At 38.6% G+C, this 19,337-nt stretch overlaps 2 protein-coding genes across 2 annotated transcripts in view; both read left to right on the plus strand.

Annotated features, from left to right (window-relative positions):
* Positions 1 to 433: 433 nt before the first annotated feature.
* manbal (mannosidase beta like) lies at positions 434 to 4,796 on the plus strand. The gene is made up of 3 exons (XM_020920010.2): positions 434 to 571; positions 1,409 to 1,578; positions 4,361 to 4,796. Exons 2-3 carry the CDS (start codon positions 1,432 to 1,434, stop codon positions 4,472 to 4,474), a joined length of 261 nt encoding a protein of 86 aa, XP_020775669.1. The 5' UTR covers positions 434 to 571; positions 1,409 to 1,431; the 3' UTR covers positions 4,475 to 4,796.
* A 1,302-nt stretch (positions 4,797 to 6,098) lies between these two features.
* Positions 6,099 to 19,337, plus strand: part of LOC110155848 (proto-oncogene tyrosine-protein kinase Src-like) — a 53,593-nt gene continuing 40,354 nt past the window's right edge. The window contains exon 1 of the mRNA XM_020920018.2: positions 6,099 to 6,432. The gene's annotated coding sequence lies outside the window, so the exon portion shown is untranslated. The remainder of the gene's footprint in view (positions 6,433 to 19,337) is intronic.

Raw genomic sequence — 19,337 nt, forward strand, 5'->3', positions numbered from 1 at the left:
ATAAAAATATATATCTTAGTTTTATTGGCTTGGTGGAAAGAGCGTTTACCTCATAAAAAGAATCTGTGTTTGGGCACTATGTTGTAATCAAGCATAGGATTAGCTGCAATCACAGTTAATAAAATAACTTCATTTGTCTATACTAGTGTTGTCACGATACTATAATTTCAAACTCAGTGTCAATACCGATTCCAATATCACAATAATAATAAAATAATAAAAAAAATAATAATAAAAATGCTCTTTATTTATGTTTATATTTATGTTATTTTCAACATTAAATAATAGTACTTTGTTTTATATTACCATGTGGTTTTATACCTGTGTAATCTCAGTGGTTCAGGTAGGTTTCATTGTTCAGATTATTTTAGTGCAGTTTGTTTTCTGTCCACGTGGAGGCGCCATTTCCTTTCCGGTGTAGTTCACTGCGCATGTCACTTCCGGGACAACATTTTCCTTTGTAGCAGACTGACAAATCCGCTGCATCTTTTTACTATAAATTCTTCATATTTTTGACTAGATTTTTATAATTTTTATTAAAAAGACAAAGTGCGAAGTTTTTCTGCCATTTGTAAGTATGCATTTATCTTCGAATGCATATTTTGTTTATGTATTTGTGTAACATTGCAGCTCACTGTATCAGCAGCTGTGGTTTTTGTGTAATCATTAGATCTGTGATAAATTATTATATAAATCTATTTTTATCAACTTATAAATCGTATCTGCTAAGAAATTTGGAAATTAACATAGTAAAATATTAAAGATAACACGCAAACCAATAGTGACATTATCTAGTAAGGAGTCCGATCGAAGTAAAGGGTTTCATTAAACTTACTTTACTGATTTCTTTATTCGTAAATTAATTCTGTCATGTCTAGCAATGTATGTTTTCCATTTGGATTAAAATGTGTTAAAACTACTCAGCTATAGAAAGATCTCACCTAAACTTTTATTGCATCTTGGATAGTTGATGTGGCTGGCAAAAACAGAAGAACAGATGATTTTTCAGTGCTTAATTAATCAGAATGCAAAATTGCCTATCTAATTTTATGTTATGACAAAATTATGTATACTGTTATACTCATTAAGGTTATTGAAAACGTAGTATTGTGTGGCCAATAAAGTTAATCCCATTTTTACCCCTTATATTGAATGTTCACTGTGTTCTATTCTAATTAAAAATTAAATTAAAATGACTTTCAGTAATATTAATTTCCAGACTTTTAATCATTTTATTTAACAAAAAATAGTCAAATGTCTTCCTGCAACATCTGAACTCTGCTCATAATCACATGCTTTTACTAGATTAGTGTGATCACCTTAATTTATACATAGATTACAATTTAAAATCATATTTTCTTTTTTTTCCCTCCCTCTCTCTCATGCGTTCTTACTTCCAAACACACAGCCCACCCCCAGAGCAGCAGCAGGATGTCAGATCTGGACCTGTCCCCCCCGGAGGTCCCAGAGCCCACCTTTCTGGAGAGTGTGCTGAAGTACGGCCTGTTCCTGGGGGCCATCTTCCAGCTCATCTGCATCCTCGCCATCATCATCCCCTCGTCTAAAGGCCACGAGCAGGTCGGTCTGGGGAGACAATGAGTGAATGAGAATTCAGTATTAAATTATGCAATAGAGAGGTCACACTGACACACCAGATTTTCATGGGCTTTGTCCGCATGTTTAATTGTAAGCCCTGTGACAGCAGGTCTTTAAATGCATTATTTTTTGCAGAACAGTCTTATACAGCAAGATGGATTCTCATGATATTTGTGAGTTAACAAACTCACGAGAATCCATCTTGGCACCTGCTGGTGTGACAGGTGGAGGGTGACCAATCATTTAAACAAACAGATGAACTCAGACTATTTTAGTGTCAATATGGACCATTTTGTTTGTGAAAAATGTGCAGAAGGTCAGCCTTTTGTGTATTTCTGGACAGGGAAGATGTCGGTGCTTTTCTCTCACCTGGATATAACTAAAGTTAGATTTTTTGGCTGTTCCGCTTTGACCAATTGGATTAAAATATTCGTCATAATGCTGTGTGTTTTCTGACCGCCTTCAGCGAGAGCCATCCCAGACTGATAAAGAGTAGAACTCACACACATTTCAGTCTGTTTGCGCAGTATGCACTGGTCACTGCTGGGGTCGACAGAAGAATAGCTTATTTGTGACTGGTTAACACTTACCTTAGTCTCACTTTGTAGTAATTTCAACATGACAACTATAAAAATAATCATGTCAATTACTGTAGATGTATCTTTAAATCCATCCTGTATTTAAATCCAGCTGTATTCTGGGCTACAAGTATCGAGAGTTTGTGTTTTTTCTATTATGAATGATTTGTGGGGAGTTCTCGGTCTGCATCTGTGATACAAAGAAAGAGAGTTGGAGACATTAATTTAGTGGTAAGTGCAGGCTGTGCGACTGAAGAGCCATTAAGAGGTTACTGTCACAGTGTCTATAATAACAGCTGTCAGGAGACTCCTATTATAGACACCAGCCTGTTAATCTACTGTGTAATTATTCTATTTTCACTCATTTCTCCTCACTCATGTCTGTGATTTATTCTTGCATATATTAGCTGTCCCTTAACCTGAAAAGATCCAAGTAATAATGTATCATTCAATGAATATGAGCCAATTATTGTTTAAAGGGGCTTTATGCATCACCTTCCTTGTCTACATGTAGTTATGTAAGTTATTATTGCTCAACATCTCCATGGTACCAGTCTGACTTATCATTTTATTTAAATATAAGAGCTATATTGTCATTTTTGTAACTCTTATCTGACATATGAAAATGAAACTTTGACTTGGCACTATTTGGCACCAGAGCATTTATTGATATTATTTACCATAATCCAATAAGAACACTTTTATTAGTCCCATAAGAGGAAAACTGCACTGTTGCAAAATCACAGCACTAAAGCAGCAGCAGTATAATGAAACTTAACAGTCAGCTGAAGTCAGCGCTTCTCACAGACTTTTTGAAAAATTCAAAAAGATAAGATTCGAAAAGATTTTGTAAGACTTTCAACGGCATTGCATAGGCTAACCAAGTTTAAAGTCCAAAAATGCTCTTAAAAACACAATAATCTGCAAAATAATCTGTGTATCATTCATTCATTGGTGTTTCAAAATAAAACCAAAAATAAGAAAATGAAAAAAAGCTATGGTCTTCATTATTTGTCTCCAAAACCAAAATGAAAAAAACGGATAATGGTTCATTTTTGTTTTCGATTTTGTGTATAAATGAATAATGAAAAAAAATGGATAATAGCCGTTTCCTGTTTCCGTGACTTGAACTGTGATGCCGAACATTTGTGCCGCATACAAACTGAACCAGGACTGAACCAGGACTGTGACCAGGATTGAGACCAGGACCAGACCGGGACTGAGACTGAGGCTGAGACCGGGATCTGGTTTAGTTCTGGTTCAGTTCTGGTTTAGACCTGGTTTAGTCTTAGTTCAGTCCTGTTTTAGTCTTGGGATCAGTCCTGGTTCAGTCCTAATCCTGGTTCCGGTCTGGTACCAGTTGCAGTCCCAGTCTCAGTCTCAGTCCTGATCAGTCTACATGGGCTCACCTCTGAGCCCGTCCCAACACTCCTGGTTCAGTCCATATGCGACGCAAAAGTCCAGCATCGCAGTTTAAGTCACATAAACATGAAACGCCCTTTTTTTCCATTATTCATTTAAACACAAAATCAAAAACTGAAAATGCAAATCATTATCCGTTTTTTCATTTTGGTTTTGGAAACAAATAATGAAGAAAATAGTTGTTTTTTCATTTTATTTTGAAAAATTAATGAACGAATGATACACGGATTCAAAATGTTCATAACTTTTAATAACTTCACTGTTTATTATAGATCTTGTGGTCATTAGTTACCACGTAGCTGATTAGCCCTGAGCAAGCTTTGAAACTTTATTATTATTTTTTTTTACAGAAAGTCTATGAGAAAAATAAATGGTAAATTTTCATCCAGAACAGAAAGGAGCGGGTGTTCATTGTTTAAAATATTCTTATTGAAATAGGGTCATCAAAACGAATAATATAAATACTAAAAATTATAATAAAAAGAGAAGAGAGACTGCCAAACTGCACCGTCTGCTGCTCCGACCACCACTCATGCACACACCACTTTTGCACTAGGCAATGTGGGTGAACTTTAGTCAGAACTGAAGAGTCTGAGCGGGAACCGGGGACCACTGCTCTAACCACTGAACCACTGTTGCCCTATATATGCATATTCTTTATTCTTTTCTTTTTTTTTTTTACAATTTAAGTTGAAAAGACTCACTCAAACTACTACTTGAACCACAAAAACAATCACTTCATTTCCTCTACACTTTCTCTGCAGGAGGAGACAGAGGCCACAGATAACAAAACTGCTGCAGAACAAATGAAGAAGTCTAAAGGAGCAGCGCCCCAGATCAGGCAGAAACCAAAGAAAGAGAGTAAAAAGAAGAGATAGACTGGCCCGTGTGTGTGCGTTTTGTATGTATATGTGTGTGTGAGAAAGAGAGGGTATATGTTTGCAGGCATGTGAGAGAGATAAATAAAGGTGTGAGCGAAAAGAAAGAGAGAGAGGTGTGTGTATAAGAGGTGCGTTTGTGCGTCATCATGACCGTGTTGGCCTGTTATTACTGTTACCACTACGATAACATCAAACACTCATTTCAAACTTAACCATTATTTACTGTTCTTCAGGACTTTATTTGTCAGTTTTGTGTGTACACATTTACTACAATGCTCTTTTTATTTGAAATAAACAAATAAAAAATGATTTATGATAAGTCATCCTAGCAATTTTATTCCTCAACATATATTTAGTAAGTGTGATAGTGGTTAAATATATAGGAATAAGGAATGTATTGGTATTATTACAGAGTGAGCTTCTTACAGGCCCCATATTATGCTGTTTAATGATCTGTGTTATAATGCACGGGTGTCAAACTCAAAGAGGCCAAAATTAAAAACTAGTCCTAAAGTCGTGGGCCAAACTAAATATTTATTGAAAAATTTCCACAACATCTGCATGTTTCCTCTTCTTTCGACATATGTATTGTTAAACCTTTTCTCATTAAAATAAATATTTAATAATAGTTTTGCTTAAACATTGAATCTAGAACAAGCATAATATAAAATAATAACAAAATTTGAAATAAATAATGTCTCTATAGCCTATCTGTATCCGGCGGGCTAGCTTTAATACATATTTGATATGATCTTGAGGGCCAAATATAATTATATCGAGGGCCAAATGTGGACCCTGGGCCTGAGTTTGACATGTCTGTTATAATGTTTATAATGTTTCTTCATCAAAAACATACCTGGAGTTGTGTTTTGTTTCATTCACACATGTTTAACACACAAACCTGCATATTTAGGGTGAGTTCTTTTTCCAACTTGTGATAATTTTTGCGCATTTTAATAATTTTTTTTCTATTATGATTTCACTATATTACACGTTCCATTGTACAAAAATGTAAATCTCTTACTTGCCTGAAATAAATATATACAATTTTTAAAAAAAGTAGTAATAGAATAGGAAGTGCTCCATTGCGTTTTAAACTCCATACACTTTCACTAGAATCATTTGGATCATTTCACCCCTGGAACTGGGCTGAACTAAAAGTGAAAGTGTAGATGTTCACAAGGTGGAACAGAGCATTTTGACATGTAAACAGACTAATAATAATAAAAAAGGTTACTCAAACGTGTGAATGAAACAAAACCCAAATTCAGGTATGCTTTTTCTGAGGTAAAATGGTTTAAATCTCAGAAGAATCAATTTTGTGTGATAATAAAAACTAGAACAGCTCACTCGGCCGTATTCTTTACAAATGCTGGTCTGAAACAGCACTCTTGCGTGTTTCGGCTCTTACATAAAACGTAAATCCTGTGGTTGTGTTGTCGTGCGCGCTGACACCTCTGCCGTGCCTTTTTACGCCATCAGCGCGAAAACGAATCCTGGCGCGTGCTGCTGCTGCGTAAACAGCGTAAACCCATCAACGCTGCGCTCGCGGGTGATGCAGTACGCCGTGGTGGTGCCATTCCCCCTCACGACGAGCCGTATCTCCTCTACTCCACACTCACCACTCCTCCTCCTCCTTCCACCGCCACCACATCGGCTGTTGTCCGCTGGCTTCCCCCGGTGGACAGGCTGCTCGTCCCCGGCACGGCTCGGCCCCTCTCCCCCCCTCTCCCGGGAATGACCGCCTCCAAATCGCGGTACCTTTTTGCCGAAATCCCCTAAATGGGCTTCGTGGCTGGGCCGAGGTTTCCACAGCAACTGGCCATCCACTTCTCTCACTTCTCTAATGAGGACAGCCGTGAGGATTTAACAACGCGGTTCCTCGCTGCTGCTTCTGCTCCTACCGCTGCCCGTCGTCTCTGATTTCTGGGCTCGAACTCAAGACCCGTCCAAAGGTGAGTCCATTCAATCATGCCGAAGGTCCAAAATAGAAACCTACTCTATTTCACGCTGGATTTCGCCTGTGCGTATTTCCAAGCTGCAAGCGTTACGCACAGTGTCCATTATAGTGACTTGTGTTTTCATTGTTGTGCGGCCAGTCAGTCTGTCAGTGGAGCTTGGAGATTTGGCCAACGTCTGTCAGGGTTTACGAGCAGAGAAAAGGGAAATCGTCCTGGTAATTCTCTCGTTTTTTTCCTCATTTACGTCAGCCAGCATCCGATAAAGACGCACGAAATGGGCTGCGCAAAAGGATCATAAAATAAACCCATACTCGACGTTCAAAATGGAGCTGTACAAGCACCTGTTTTGATCCGTCAGGGCTGCATATGAGAAACCACACGACATTGCACCGCGGCACCCCCGTGTTCCCATTCACAAATCCGTGTTTACGACAGAATTGCGGGACCGATTTGGCGAAGAAAGGCCTAGTTTTTGTCCATGCGTTCCCCCCGTAGTAAGATGTTTCATGACAGACAGCTGCTGTTTTCCCCCCAAGCAGCGAGCACCCCACCCTCCCCATTGACTCTTGGAAAGCCAAACACAAAAGGAGGCTCAAATAATAAAAAAAAATAATAGCATTTTAATTGTGTAAATCCATCCTATGTGAAGCTACGGTGTTGGTGAGGATGTGAACGCGTGCCAACCAATTTGCATAAAGCAGTTGGTTCATCTTCGCTGTGAATGAGACCAAAGACCGAGACCAATGTGTATTATGGGAAACCCCGTGATGGGAAATACCTGTGGATATAGCCTGGGAAAGTACACCTTATCAAACAAGGCTATATGTAGGAAGTGACGGGAAGAACACTTTGAAATGGTATTTGGTTACAGAAGAGTGAATACCTGAATTAAAATGAGGTATTCTCTGTACATGTTTGCAGTTACTTCCCAGTACTGCATGTGTAGGCCTTTATAGATGTAAATATGTCAACACAATGGCTTGGTTGAACATTAATTGCTTTTCTATTTCCCCATTTCCTCTTATTGTGCCAAAAAATTACTAGCCTGATTCATCAGCCGGTTTTACTTTGTAGAAACTGTCTGACCTTGCAGTGTTAGAATATGTTCGCTCGGGTACTTTTTTCATTTAAAGAGTCGCTGCTATTTGGTTGTGATGTATGTAATGCACCGCTAACGAGGTTAAGTGCTGGTAAATTAAGCTTTTCCCAAATCCCTGTAGGAAAGAGGGCATTAACGTCTTTCCCCTTGATAAAAATTCACCAAACACTCTCTTTATTCTCTTAAATCCTCCATCTCGGGAATCGCTGACAACACAGAATGTATGGCTCTTCGCTGATTGGCTGGTGCTCGAACTTGCACTTCCGGGGTTTTTGCGAACCGTCTAGTGTATTCCGATTCCTGACCTAGTCGCTGGAGAGAAATTAAATTGAGTGGAGGCACTAGGTGGCGCCGGCCTGGCTAATAAAATACACTGCTATTTACATTTTCCTCATTTTAAAAGTGCACAATGTAACTTCAGCAGGTTTTGTTTCTTGCTTGTCTCCATAGTGCTGTTATTTCTTTTTTCTTTGCATGGAATATTCCGCAGTAGGACATTAAACACATGAAGAGTAGCAAAGAGTAGCAATAGCAAAAATAGTTATCTCCATTTTGAATAATTGCCAAAAAGTATTACCACCTTCTAGAGATATTATCAGTGACAATGATGTATAGTGATTTTGATAAAGAAGGGGCGGAATAATGCTCTGATAGCAGTAAAATACATTTGACTTTTGAAACTATTACTACACTAAAAGTCAGCTACAAGCCTCCAATTACTTTTTGAAATGGCACTAATCTGTTTTTGCATCAACTTTTACATCCAGAAGACACTTAAACTTTTTGCAATTTGTGTTTAAATGTTATTACACAAAGTTCCCACCCTACTTAACAGGGTTTTTGATTTCGTTTAGATCAGCATTTAATTTACATCACACTGAACAGCTCTTTTTTAATGTTCCAACAATAAAAAAGAAATTGACCGCAGAGCATTTAACTTCAAAGCTCCAAACGAAGGAACAACTCGCCCTCCTCAATCCGATCAATCACATCGATCCACCATTTTATAGCGTCAGTCTTCAGATACTTACAAACATCCTGCTACATTTTTGTTCTGTGTACTTTCTGTTGTACATAGAGATGTTTTTTTCTTCATTAATTTACAAATATACGTGTGGCGATGATAAAACCAGAGAGATGTATGTCTTAGGATCCTGTATTGTATAGTATGAATGCTGTCTGTGTTGTTGTCTCTGTGTTGTGTTCATCTTTTGTTCTGTTTTGATTTGTTTTTTCTTCGTCTTTCTTCATACCAACCTTGCATTCACTCAACTCTAGGTGTTTCATAGCTACAAAAAGGCTTCAAAAACATGGATTCTTACCATGTGCGGGCTTGCTTCTCCACAGATCTGACCATTTACTTGTCTCCATTGTCATAATCAAGTTTATGTGAAATAATCAAGGCAAAGCGGTGACCTGACAGAGCTGCACTGATCGAAAAGTTGTCATTCATTAAAAGCAGTTTTTTGGGTACGTGTGCAGGCTTTGTCTCACTTTCTAAAGCCGTAACATCTCCAAGGAGACAAGCAGCACAAAAGTTACACAGTGCGCCTTTTGTTGGCTTGCGTTATAAAGACTCGGATATGTTTTTTAGTAGTTTGGTCAATATGTTGTCAATAAGAAGTGAATGGAGTTAATTAATAAAGATGTTTGTTCAGTTTTTGGATGGAGGTGAAGCATTGGCACTGAGCTTTTGTAGAACATCGATTCCTCACTGTGCAAAGAGATTGAAAGAGAGCATCTGTTCATTAGTTTGGAATGGGTTTGGTAAATATTGCAATAGCTTTTTTCCACGCATATGCTCATTAGACTCAGACTTAGACTAACTTTATTGATCCAAAGAAATTATTTGGACACAGTAGCTCACAATATAATGTAATAACAAAGAGCAAAAACATAAATGGTAATAATACATTCAAAATAAGGAGCAAAACTAACAAAAGATTGGTGTCAAATAAGGCATAATTATATAAATGTGTACAAGAAAAAATTAAATAAAGAAATATACCATACAATATATGTCAGCTATATACAAGAGGTCCAAAGCCAGTATTATTTTTTTGCAAGGAAAGAGCTGAGAATGGCTTCCAATTATTAAGAATATGGCACAAAATGCAAATCACTGCCTATAAGGAGGATTTTTTGCTATTATAGGTACTTTGAATTGTGGCTCGAGTGTCCCCCTGGCTTGAAAGTCCCAGCTCGAGCGTCCCATTCTCGAGCGGGAATGTCCCCCTCCTCCCTTCAGGTGCCTCCTTCTCTTGGGCGGCACATGGATAACTGCTGTGCCCGGGAGAGGGGGGGGGGAGTTCTCACTGGCATTTAGTTGGCCGCGACTAAATAATAAAATGAAATGTGAATGTAGCGAGACCAAATGTCAGGCCTTGTTTATGTCATTTTACTGATCTTCCCAAAGCAGCACACATTTTTTCAGTCTGTAATATCAATATAATCCTCATTTGCTCGCAGACATTTACTATGAAATCGTATTTTAAATATTTTTTTTCTTGTTTCCCGTGTCCTATAGCAGAGATGGGGACTTGCAAGTCGTGATTTGGACTTGAGTCAGACTTGAGTCACTATTTTTAAGACTTAAGACTTGACTTGATAAAATGGACTAAGACTTGGGACTCAACTTGGACTTGAAGGTCAGTCACTTGGGACTTGACTCGGGTTGAGGCCTGTGACTTGAGAAACACTTTTAAATCTGAATTCTTTCTGTTCTAACTGTAATCATTCCCACTAAGATCTTGTCACGGCATTTAAAAAGAAAAAAATTTACATTTCTACAACTCTTACATACTCTAAATCAAATACTCATATATACATACACTATGATTTTTTTTTTTAGTACAATTTAGTTTAAAAAAATCATAATCATCATCAAAATCATATAAATTGCAAAAATCTAAGCTATATTTGGTGCTTTAGGTTAAAGATTTGAAATGACTTGAAGCTCAAAGCAGGCAACTTGGACTTGACTTGGACTTATGGGCCAGTGACTCGAGACTCAACTTGTACTTGCCTGTATTGGACTTGGGACTTGACTCGGACTTGAGCTCAAAGACTTGAGACTTGCAAAAGAATGACTTGGTCCCACCTCTGTCCTATATATAGCATCTGTAACTGTTGATATGGGAAGAAATATTAATTATTTTCTTACTATGAACGTAATCAACTCATGTCCGGTGTCGTGTCATGCAACAGGGGATAAAAGCACCGTGCTCATCCTTCCCAAATCAGAAAACTTGAACAAATTTGTTGAGAGATACTGTAACTTGTGTGTGTAATTAATACAATATATATAATGCAAAAAAATGTTGTTTTTTTATTTATACGTATATAGTTTAAATAACTTAGTTTCATCGAGGGTACAATTCAGGCAGGCTTTCCAGATTTTCAAGGCAGGGGGACTTTCCAACTGATTTCCGGTATCTATATTTCAGTATTTAAAGATCCACTATGTAACTTTTCTGGTGTTATTATTATTATTGCTTTGCTCCAATTTTTTTTTTACACAGTAACACTGGCATCAAGCTTATCTCTTTCTATGGAGTCAAGCAGTTTACGAGTCAGCTCTATGGACAGGGAAGCACACTCGCAGTAAGAATGCAATGCTTTTCGAAGTTTCTCTTAGCAACAAAAACACCTGCAATTGAATAAATGCAAGATAAACATGTTTAATGTCGTACTGCGAGACATTGTAGTCAAAATAATTACATCTCCATGGAAACAAGTAGGTGGTAGGCTCTTCACCGGAAAAATTACACAATGCATCTTGAAGTTACTTATGTGGTGAGTGAAGATAATGAGAAAAATGGAAATATAAACATGATTTCTGCACAATATAGGCCACACAATTATTCAAATACATGGATTAAAATTGCATTCTCAATCAAACCGTTCCATTGTATTCGTATAGAAACCATAATTGCTTCAGCTTATAGCATTATATAGAAATAGTGAGCGCGTGCCTGTCCATATGCTATCAAAACCCCACATTTCCGGTATGAAGTATGTCACTACGCTCCAGTTTAATTTATCATCCCTGTAGCAGTGAGTGGTGTATAAAATATGCGTTTGCCATTAGTTTAAGAGAGAGCCATGGATTAGTAGAGTTAATCATTGGCTCGGCGTATGGCACCAGCGGAATGAAATGGCACTTAGCTCCGCCCCCTGGCCCCGCCCTCGCCGTGCCTTGGGTAAATTAATCATGACGGGGTAGCCATAGCTCACAGTGCAGCCAGCAGTTCAATATGGCAGGAAGAGGGGGACAAAAAGGAAGCTGGTCTTATCAGGTGACAGTGACTATATGTGTTTCCTCTTGCAGTGGCGATAGGAAAATTGCATTGGAAGTGAGCATGGATGAATGTTGCAACGTTTTGTTTGTTATTTAACGGTTTATATTACGCCAAATTGCTTGTGAGATTGCTGCTACCTCCTCAAAAACATACCTCACATTGTGTTTTGTTTCATTCATACATATTTGAGTCACCCTTGATTATTAGTCTGTCTACATCTCCAGATTTCAAAACTATTCATGAATGCAAAGATTTTCTCGCATACAAATTGAACCTTAAAATCCTTGACAAAAAACCCAGATGCTGGCACCGCTGCGAAATTTTAACGAAACATAACCTTTTAACTTTGAAAATTTTACCATTTTTAATAATCTCAAATTCTTTTTAAAGTGCCTTAACTGTGATACACCACTGCAGAGGTGGGATCAAGTCGTTGTTTTGCAAGTCTCAAGTTTTTGACCTCAAGTCCGAGTCAAGTCTCAAGTCAAATACATGCGAGTTCAAGTTGAGTCTCGAGTCACTGGCCCATAAGTCCAAGTCAAGTCCAAGTCGTCTGCTTTGAGCTTCAAGTCATTTCAAATCTTAAACCAAAATACCAAATATAGCTTAGATTTTTGCAATTTATATGAATTTTAAGATAAATTGTACTGACTGAAAAAAAACTAAGTATATTTATATATGAGTATTTACAGAGTATATAAAAGTTGTAGAAATGTAAATTTAAATGTCTTGACAAGATCTTAGTGTGAATCATTATGGTCAAAACAGAAAGAATTCAGATTTAAAAGTGCTTCTCAAGTCTTCTCAAGTCGCAGCTGAGTGACCTTGAAGTCCAAGTCGAGTCCCAAGTCTTAGTCCATTTTATCAAGTCAAGTCTTAAGTCCTAAAAATATTAACTCAAATCTGACTTGACACTTACAGGACGACTCTTGGTCAGTCTCTTTCTCTGTCAGACTGTAGAACTGTTTACCAGATGATTTTAAAATTGGAAAACAATAACAACAAATGTAAAAGTAAACTAAAATGATTATATGTTTCCAATCAAAAATACATCAGTTGAAAATATACTCTCTATATTTTATCTGTATGTAACTTATGTGTCTTGTCAATTTTTATGCACGTAGTTCTAAATGTATTATTATAATTTTTTTGGACAGGTGTTAAACTAGCATTTGTCCTAAAACACTCAAAGCAATGCATCTGGCTTGTCTAATGCAATTGTGATGTCCTTAATAAGCCAAAGCTCAATATGCTCTGTTCCACCTTGTGATGTCATGAAGCGGTAGTTTTTAATTTAAAAGCTACTTTTTAAAAAAACCTTTGTTCAGTAGAGAATGGTGATTCCAGCACTGAAATTGTCCAAATGATTCTAGTGAAAGTGTATGGACTTTAAAACACAGTGGAGCACTTCCTGTATTGCCATTTGACATCAATATTGAACTGCTAAAAATTCAAGATTTGTGTGTTAAACATTTGAATGAAACAAAACACAACTCTGGGTATGTTTGTGACGAGGAAACAACATTTTAACAGACCAATAGACCTGAAAATAGCATAATATGGGCCCTTAAAGTATGGAGTTTCTGCAGATCAGATAGAGGCAACTTTGGGTCAATCTATGCCTGTGTGTTTTTGGAAGCGGAAAGATATAACCAAATATTACATCCGCAAATGTCCAACCTGATATTTTTAAGTTCACAAAGGAGTTCACAAATGTACCATATAATCTTGTATAAAGTCATTTCCACTGACAGCAGTATCTCTGAATAACAACACCACTACTCTGCTGCCATGGCAACAACCTGCTGAACCTGGAATCTTGGGGCTGTGAGGCAAGTCTGGGCTGTACACTGTGCAATCTATTGCAATAAAATGGAAATTACAAATTCAATTTATGCACTTATCAGATGTCATAGCCCAGTTAAAAGAAAAATCTAAAGAGAATATCCTGTCTTTCAAAAACTAATATATATTACACTGCCAAAAGCAATATGTAGGTAAATTAAAATGACTTAAATTAAGAACATCTGACTTAATGTGAGTAGATAAAATGAAAAGTGTGTTTTCATATTTTAACTACAAAAAGTGTTGTTCCATTGGTAGATAGTTTTACTTGTCAAGGTGAATTGACTCAAGCCATGATAAAACTTTCTTTATCCAAGTAATCATAACTTGGCTAGATTTTAGTTTTTAGCAGTTCATAAATTGGCCTCAAATTGTGCACTGTGAACTGAATGTTAACAGCAAATATAATAATAAACGCAATATTTGTAAAAACAGAAATAACTTTTATATATCCCTAGATTCAGACTGTAAATAAAGCTTTTTATGTAGCTCCAGTTTTGTCCAACTTTTATGTTTTAGTTAAATGATTTAGGCACAGTTGGTTTGTTTACAGCTATGACCAGCTTGGACTCAGTATAAAATTCAATTTGCAAATTGAATCGGGCTGTTTCTCTGATGGAACTGTACCAAATTTTTGTATAGACTGTAAGATGTTGAGTAACAAAGCCATAGAAGACTTTACTGATGCTATGAAGGGAAGAAAAAATGCGATTTACCGTTTAGCAATGTTGGAAAAGACGAATTCAAAGTTTCAATTAATTAAAATTTTGGAAAAGCAATTCTCCTCTGGGTACATTTTCATCAAACATACACACATATAAGTTCTGCCAGTCCGTGTTGCAATATTGAAGCCCACATTATAAACACAACAAATGGCAAAGTTGGCAGGGTTCATTCATATTTATAGGAACAATTTTACTGTGGGCACATATGGCAAAGGGTTTTTGTCGTCTTGAGTCCAATCAGTAAAGTTCACATGACACAGATGTACTTGTATGCGTGCATGTGTTTTAATCACAATAATGCCATAGTGCTTTTTGACACACAAAGCTGCTACACGTTGCATTATTCATTTACTGTTCTCTGTACTCGATGGTTGAACTATGCAAGTCTTCCAATCCACACATAGCAAGGTTCTCTCTAACTCAACCTCATACATTAGTTTATTTTATTTTAATTTATTTATTTAATGAGACGGGGACGGTGCACAATATGCATTAACCTTAACAGGAGAGCTGCATTCAGGTTGTAGCACCAGTACTAATTTCCACCTGTCGTCCCTGCGCAGGTTGATTGATGGATTGTATTTAATTGACCTTGGCTCTCAGCTATCAGCTCTTCTTCCTGGAGTTCCTGGGTTGATGGGGGAAACTGGTAGCCTAATTCATCAGCCAGTTTCACTTTGTGGAAACTGTCTGACCTCACTGCATTAGGATTTGTTTGCTCGACGGTAGGCGGGGACTTTTTATTTAACCAATCGCTGCTATTTGGTCGTGACGTATGTAATGCTCCGGGGCTAACTGGTATATTAAGCTTTTCCCAAATCCCATAGGAAGAAGGGCAATAATGTCTTTCCCCTTGTTAAATTCACCAAACATTCTCTTTGTTCCAGCTTTAAATCCTAGATCTCTGGAATCATTGCCAACACAGAATGTATGGCTTTGTCTACGTCCAGCTCGACCGCTTTGTTTACTGTTGTGCTGTACCACAAAAGGAACCCAGACAGGCGCTTGAGTTTGACGTTATGCCTTCACAGCTCTTCATAGATTGGCCCAGTGCCCTGTCTACAACTTCTGGAGTTCTTGTAAACCGTCTAGTGTATTCCGATTCCTGACCTAGGTGCTGGAGAGAAATGAAATTGAGAGGAGGCAGTAGGTGGCTCCAGCCTGGCTTGGAAACCAGAGCGCCCGGAGGAAACCCATCCAGACACAGGAAGAATCATGCAAACTCCACACAGAAAGGCCTGGGCGACCTAGGGATCGAACCCGGAACCTTCTTGCTGTGTTACATACAACATATCCACAGGTCCAGAACATAGACTGTATATATAAATGGCCATAGCTAACCTTCTAGCCGGAAGCGTTCAATGGGCACTTCTGGCTCCATCAACTCTATTTCCAATTGACTTTTACATTGAAAAATTGTCACCCCTCTTTCTGTAACGGTTGCAGCGATCCTTGTCATTTTGGTCTTAAAATATTCGTATTGACCCACTCTACATGATCCTGTTGTTTTTATTTTGTTACTTTTTCCCATAAATAAATTCCTTTTCCTAATCTGGAACTGGCTCTAAATTCGCTCCTGTAACTGCCTCAGTGAGCTTCGTTTGACTGGAGTTGAACACTATAGGTGATGTCACACTCCCTTAGTCCACTTCTTTATACAGTCTATGGTCCAGAATGATGAAAACATTTGAACTTTTGCCTTAGCGATAACAAAATATTATCCTCCAAATGTTGCTTATAACCAGAAATCTGAAACCCATGAATAGTCAACAGGTTGCATACAGTAGGTAAGTGAAGTGTCTTGCCCAAGGACAGTGATGGGAAGAATACTTTGAAAATGTATTTAGTTACACAGTACTGAAGACCTGTATTAAAATGTATTTGGTAACATATGCTGATACATGATCCAATCAGAGTACTGCATTCTGAATACTTAGGATTAGGGATGTAACAATAACCAAAATATCATGATATCGTATCGTCAAAGTTCGTGGACCATCACAATATATTAAACTACAAGTGTCTTTGCTTAAATTAAGAGTTATGGTGCAACAATAGCTAAAAAAAAAAAGACAAGGAACTACATAGACCATGATCCTTTGCTCCATTTCAGTGCAAACTACTAGAAGAAATAACAGTTCTAAGCATTTTTAAGTCTTAGCTCTTTGGATTAAATCTTGTCAAGTAGCATATTAACAAAACCACAAAATATCGCAACGAATATCGTACTGAGAGATTTAGATATTGTTACATCCCTAATCATGAGCCTCCCCACCATATCGTGAGCTTTCCCACGATATCGCAGTAAATATCGTTCATACCTTGACAATATCGTATCGTGAGACTTGGATATCTTTACACCACTACTTGGGATACTTTTACACAGAGTTGCATTTAAATTATAGCGTAAAACGTAACCTAAAGTTAAACGCAGCTGTGGATTTCATATCACCAGTTAGAGAAGTAAAAATCACACATGCACACACCTTTAAGAGCGATATTTTCTATTTTTTCTCACTAAATCTGTGCAGTTTGAAGCCTAAATTGTATTATGAAATACAGCCATGTATTTCTTTGAGTTTAGAAAAGTAACTATTTTTAATACCACTAAAATTGCACCCAAAAAAAAATTTTAAAAATCTGCGAAACGGTGAGGCCACGCAAGGTGAACCGCGTTACAGCGAGGGACGACTGTATATCGCTAAAGGACACACTCGTTTACTCCGAGCCTGTGAAGTGAACCATGCAGGATGTCTCTAATCCCTCTGCCTTAAGATTACACAACACTACAGCTTCCCTTGATTGATTTTAAACATCTTATAACAGCACTGGAAATGTCCCCTCAGGTTCAGTACTATTTATACTGGAGCTGTACTGCACGGCTACTGCTGTGTACTTTGAAGTATATATATTCCTCGAGCTTACAGAGCGGGAGATGGTGATGCTACACGGCACGTTTCCTCTTTGTTTTGATCTCCAGGAAGCACGTTGGCTCTCCTCCTCCTCCTCCTCTCCTCATTCTCCTCCTCCTCTTCATCCATCTTCATCTTTCTCTTCGTCTTCTCCGCTCCCCCAGTAAACGATAATTTTCCCAGTTTGAATGCACAGATTCTGGTCTCATCCCTCACTCCTTACTCCTTTTCTACCTCTCTCCTTTCTCCTCTGTCCTTGTCTCCTTCTACTTCTCTTCCTCTTTAAATCTCCCTCTTTCCCTCTTTTCCTGTTTACCTCTCTACATCTCTCTTGCTCTCAACTTCTCTCCCTCTCTCCCTCTTTCCCTCTCCTGTTTCCTTGTCTACCTGTTTACCTCTCTACTTCTCTACCTCTCTCTGTCTCACTCTATCCCCTTCTCCACCTCTCTCCCTCTCTATCCCTCGCTCTGTAACTCTCTCCCTTTCTACCTCTCTCTCTCCGTCTCCCTTCTCTCCATCTGTACTCCTCATTCTGTAACTCTCTCCTTTTCTTCCTCCTCTCTCTGTCTCACTCTCTCCCCTTCTCTATATCTCTCCCTCTCTATCCCTCCCTGTGTAACTCTCTCCCTTTCTACCTCTCTCCTTTCTCCTCTGTCCTCATCTCCCTCTACCTCTCTTTCTCTTTACCTCTCTTCCTCTTTTCGTGTCTACCTGTTTACCTCTCTACATCTCTCCCTCCCTCTCAACTTCTCTACCTGTCTGTCCCTCCCTCTGTAACTCTCTCCTTTCTACCTCTCTCTCCCCTTCTCTCACTCTCTCCCCTTCTCTACATCTCTCCCTCTCTATCCCTTGCTCTGTAACTCTCTTCCTTTCTACCTCTCTCTTCTCTCTCCCTCTCCCCTTGTCCACCTTGTCTCCTTCTACTTCTCTTCCTCTTTACCTCACTCCCTCTTTTCCTGTCTACCTGTTTACCTCTCTACATCTTTCCCTCGCTCTCAACTTCTCTACCGCTCTCCCTCTCTATCCCTCCCTCTGTAACTCTCTCCCTTTCTACCGCTCCTTTCTCCTATGTCCTCGTCTCCCTCTACCTCTCTTCCTCTTTACCTCACTCCCTCTTTTCCTGTCTACCTGTTTACCTCTCTGCATCTCTCCCTGCCTCTCAACTTTTCTACCTCTGTCTCTCTCTCTCCCCTTCCCTACCTCTCTCCCTCTCTATCCCTCCGTCTGTAACTATCTTCCTTTTTCTGTTTCACTCCCCCTCTCCCCTTCTCTACCTCTCTCTCCCTCTCTTCCTCTGAAATTCTCTCCCCTTCTCTCACTCTCTCCTTCTCTATCCCTCCCTCTGTAACTCTCCTTTTCTACCTCTCTCCTTTCTCTGTCCTCAACTCTCTACCTCTCTCTGTCTTATTCTCTCCCTCTCCCCTTCTCTCCCTTTCTATCCCTTTACTTCTCCCTTTCTCACTAGCTCTCATCTCGCTCCCGCACTATCTTGCTCCATCTCTACCCCTCCCTTCTCTCCCTCTCCTCTCTCCTTCCTCTCTACCTCACTCCTTCTCTCCCTTTTTACCCTTCTACTTCTCTACCCTTCTCCCTCTTTCTATACTTCTATCCCTCTCTAATTTTCCCAGCTTGAGTGCACAGTAGTCTCTGTCCATCTCTCTTCCTTTTTACTTCTATAAGTTTTTCTTCTTCCCACTCCTTTTCTAGAAATGTGCTTTTCTGTTGTTTACAATGTATATGCAGTATGTGTATGATTATTGTTTCTCTCCTGGCACAAACTCGAAATAAAAATGAAAATAAATCTCTATTCCTCTCTTTTCCATACCTCTTTCCCGCTATAATTTTCTCAGTTTGGATGCACACTACTCTCTGGCCCCATCCCTCTCCTCCTCTCTCTCGCTCCATCTCTACTCCTTGTTCTCGCATCTCTCTACTTTTCTACCTCTCCTCCTCTCTCCCTCTCCAACTCTACTCCTTTCCCTCTCTTCTCTCTACCTCTCCTCTCCATTCTCCCACT

The sequence above is a fragment of the Boleophthalmus pectinirostris genome, unplaced genomic scaffold, assembly GCF_026225935.1.
Source record: "Boleophthalmus pectinirostris isolate CB_2022bp ecotype Guang Dong unplaced genomic scaffold, ASM2622593v1 HiC_scaffold_3, whole genome shotgun sequence".
NCBI lineage: Eukaryota > Metazoa > Chordata > Actinopteri > Gobiiformes > Gobiidae > Boleophthalmus > Boleophthalmus pectinirostris.

Bases quoted from the DNA above. Each gene is read 5' to 3' on its own strand.
- manbal (XM_020920010.2), top strand. From the start codon at position 1,432: ATGTCAGATCTGGACCTGTCCCCCCCGGAGGTCCCAGAGCCCACCTTT. The intron at 1,579-4,360 runs GTCGGTCTGGGG...CTTTCTCTGCAG, and splicing joins CGTCTAAAGGCCACGAGCAG to GAGGAGACAGAGGCCACAGA.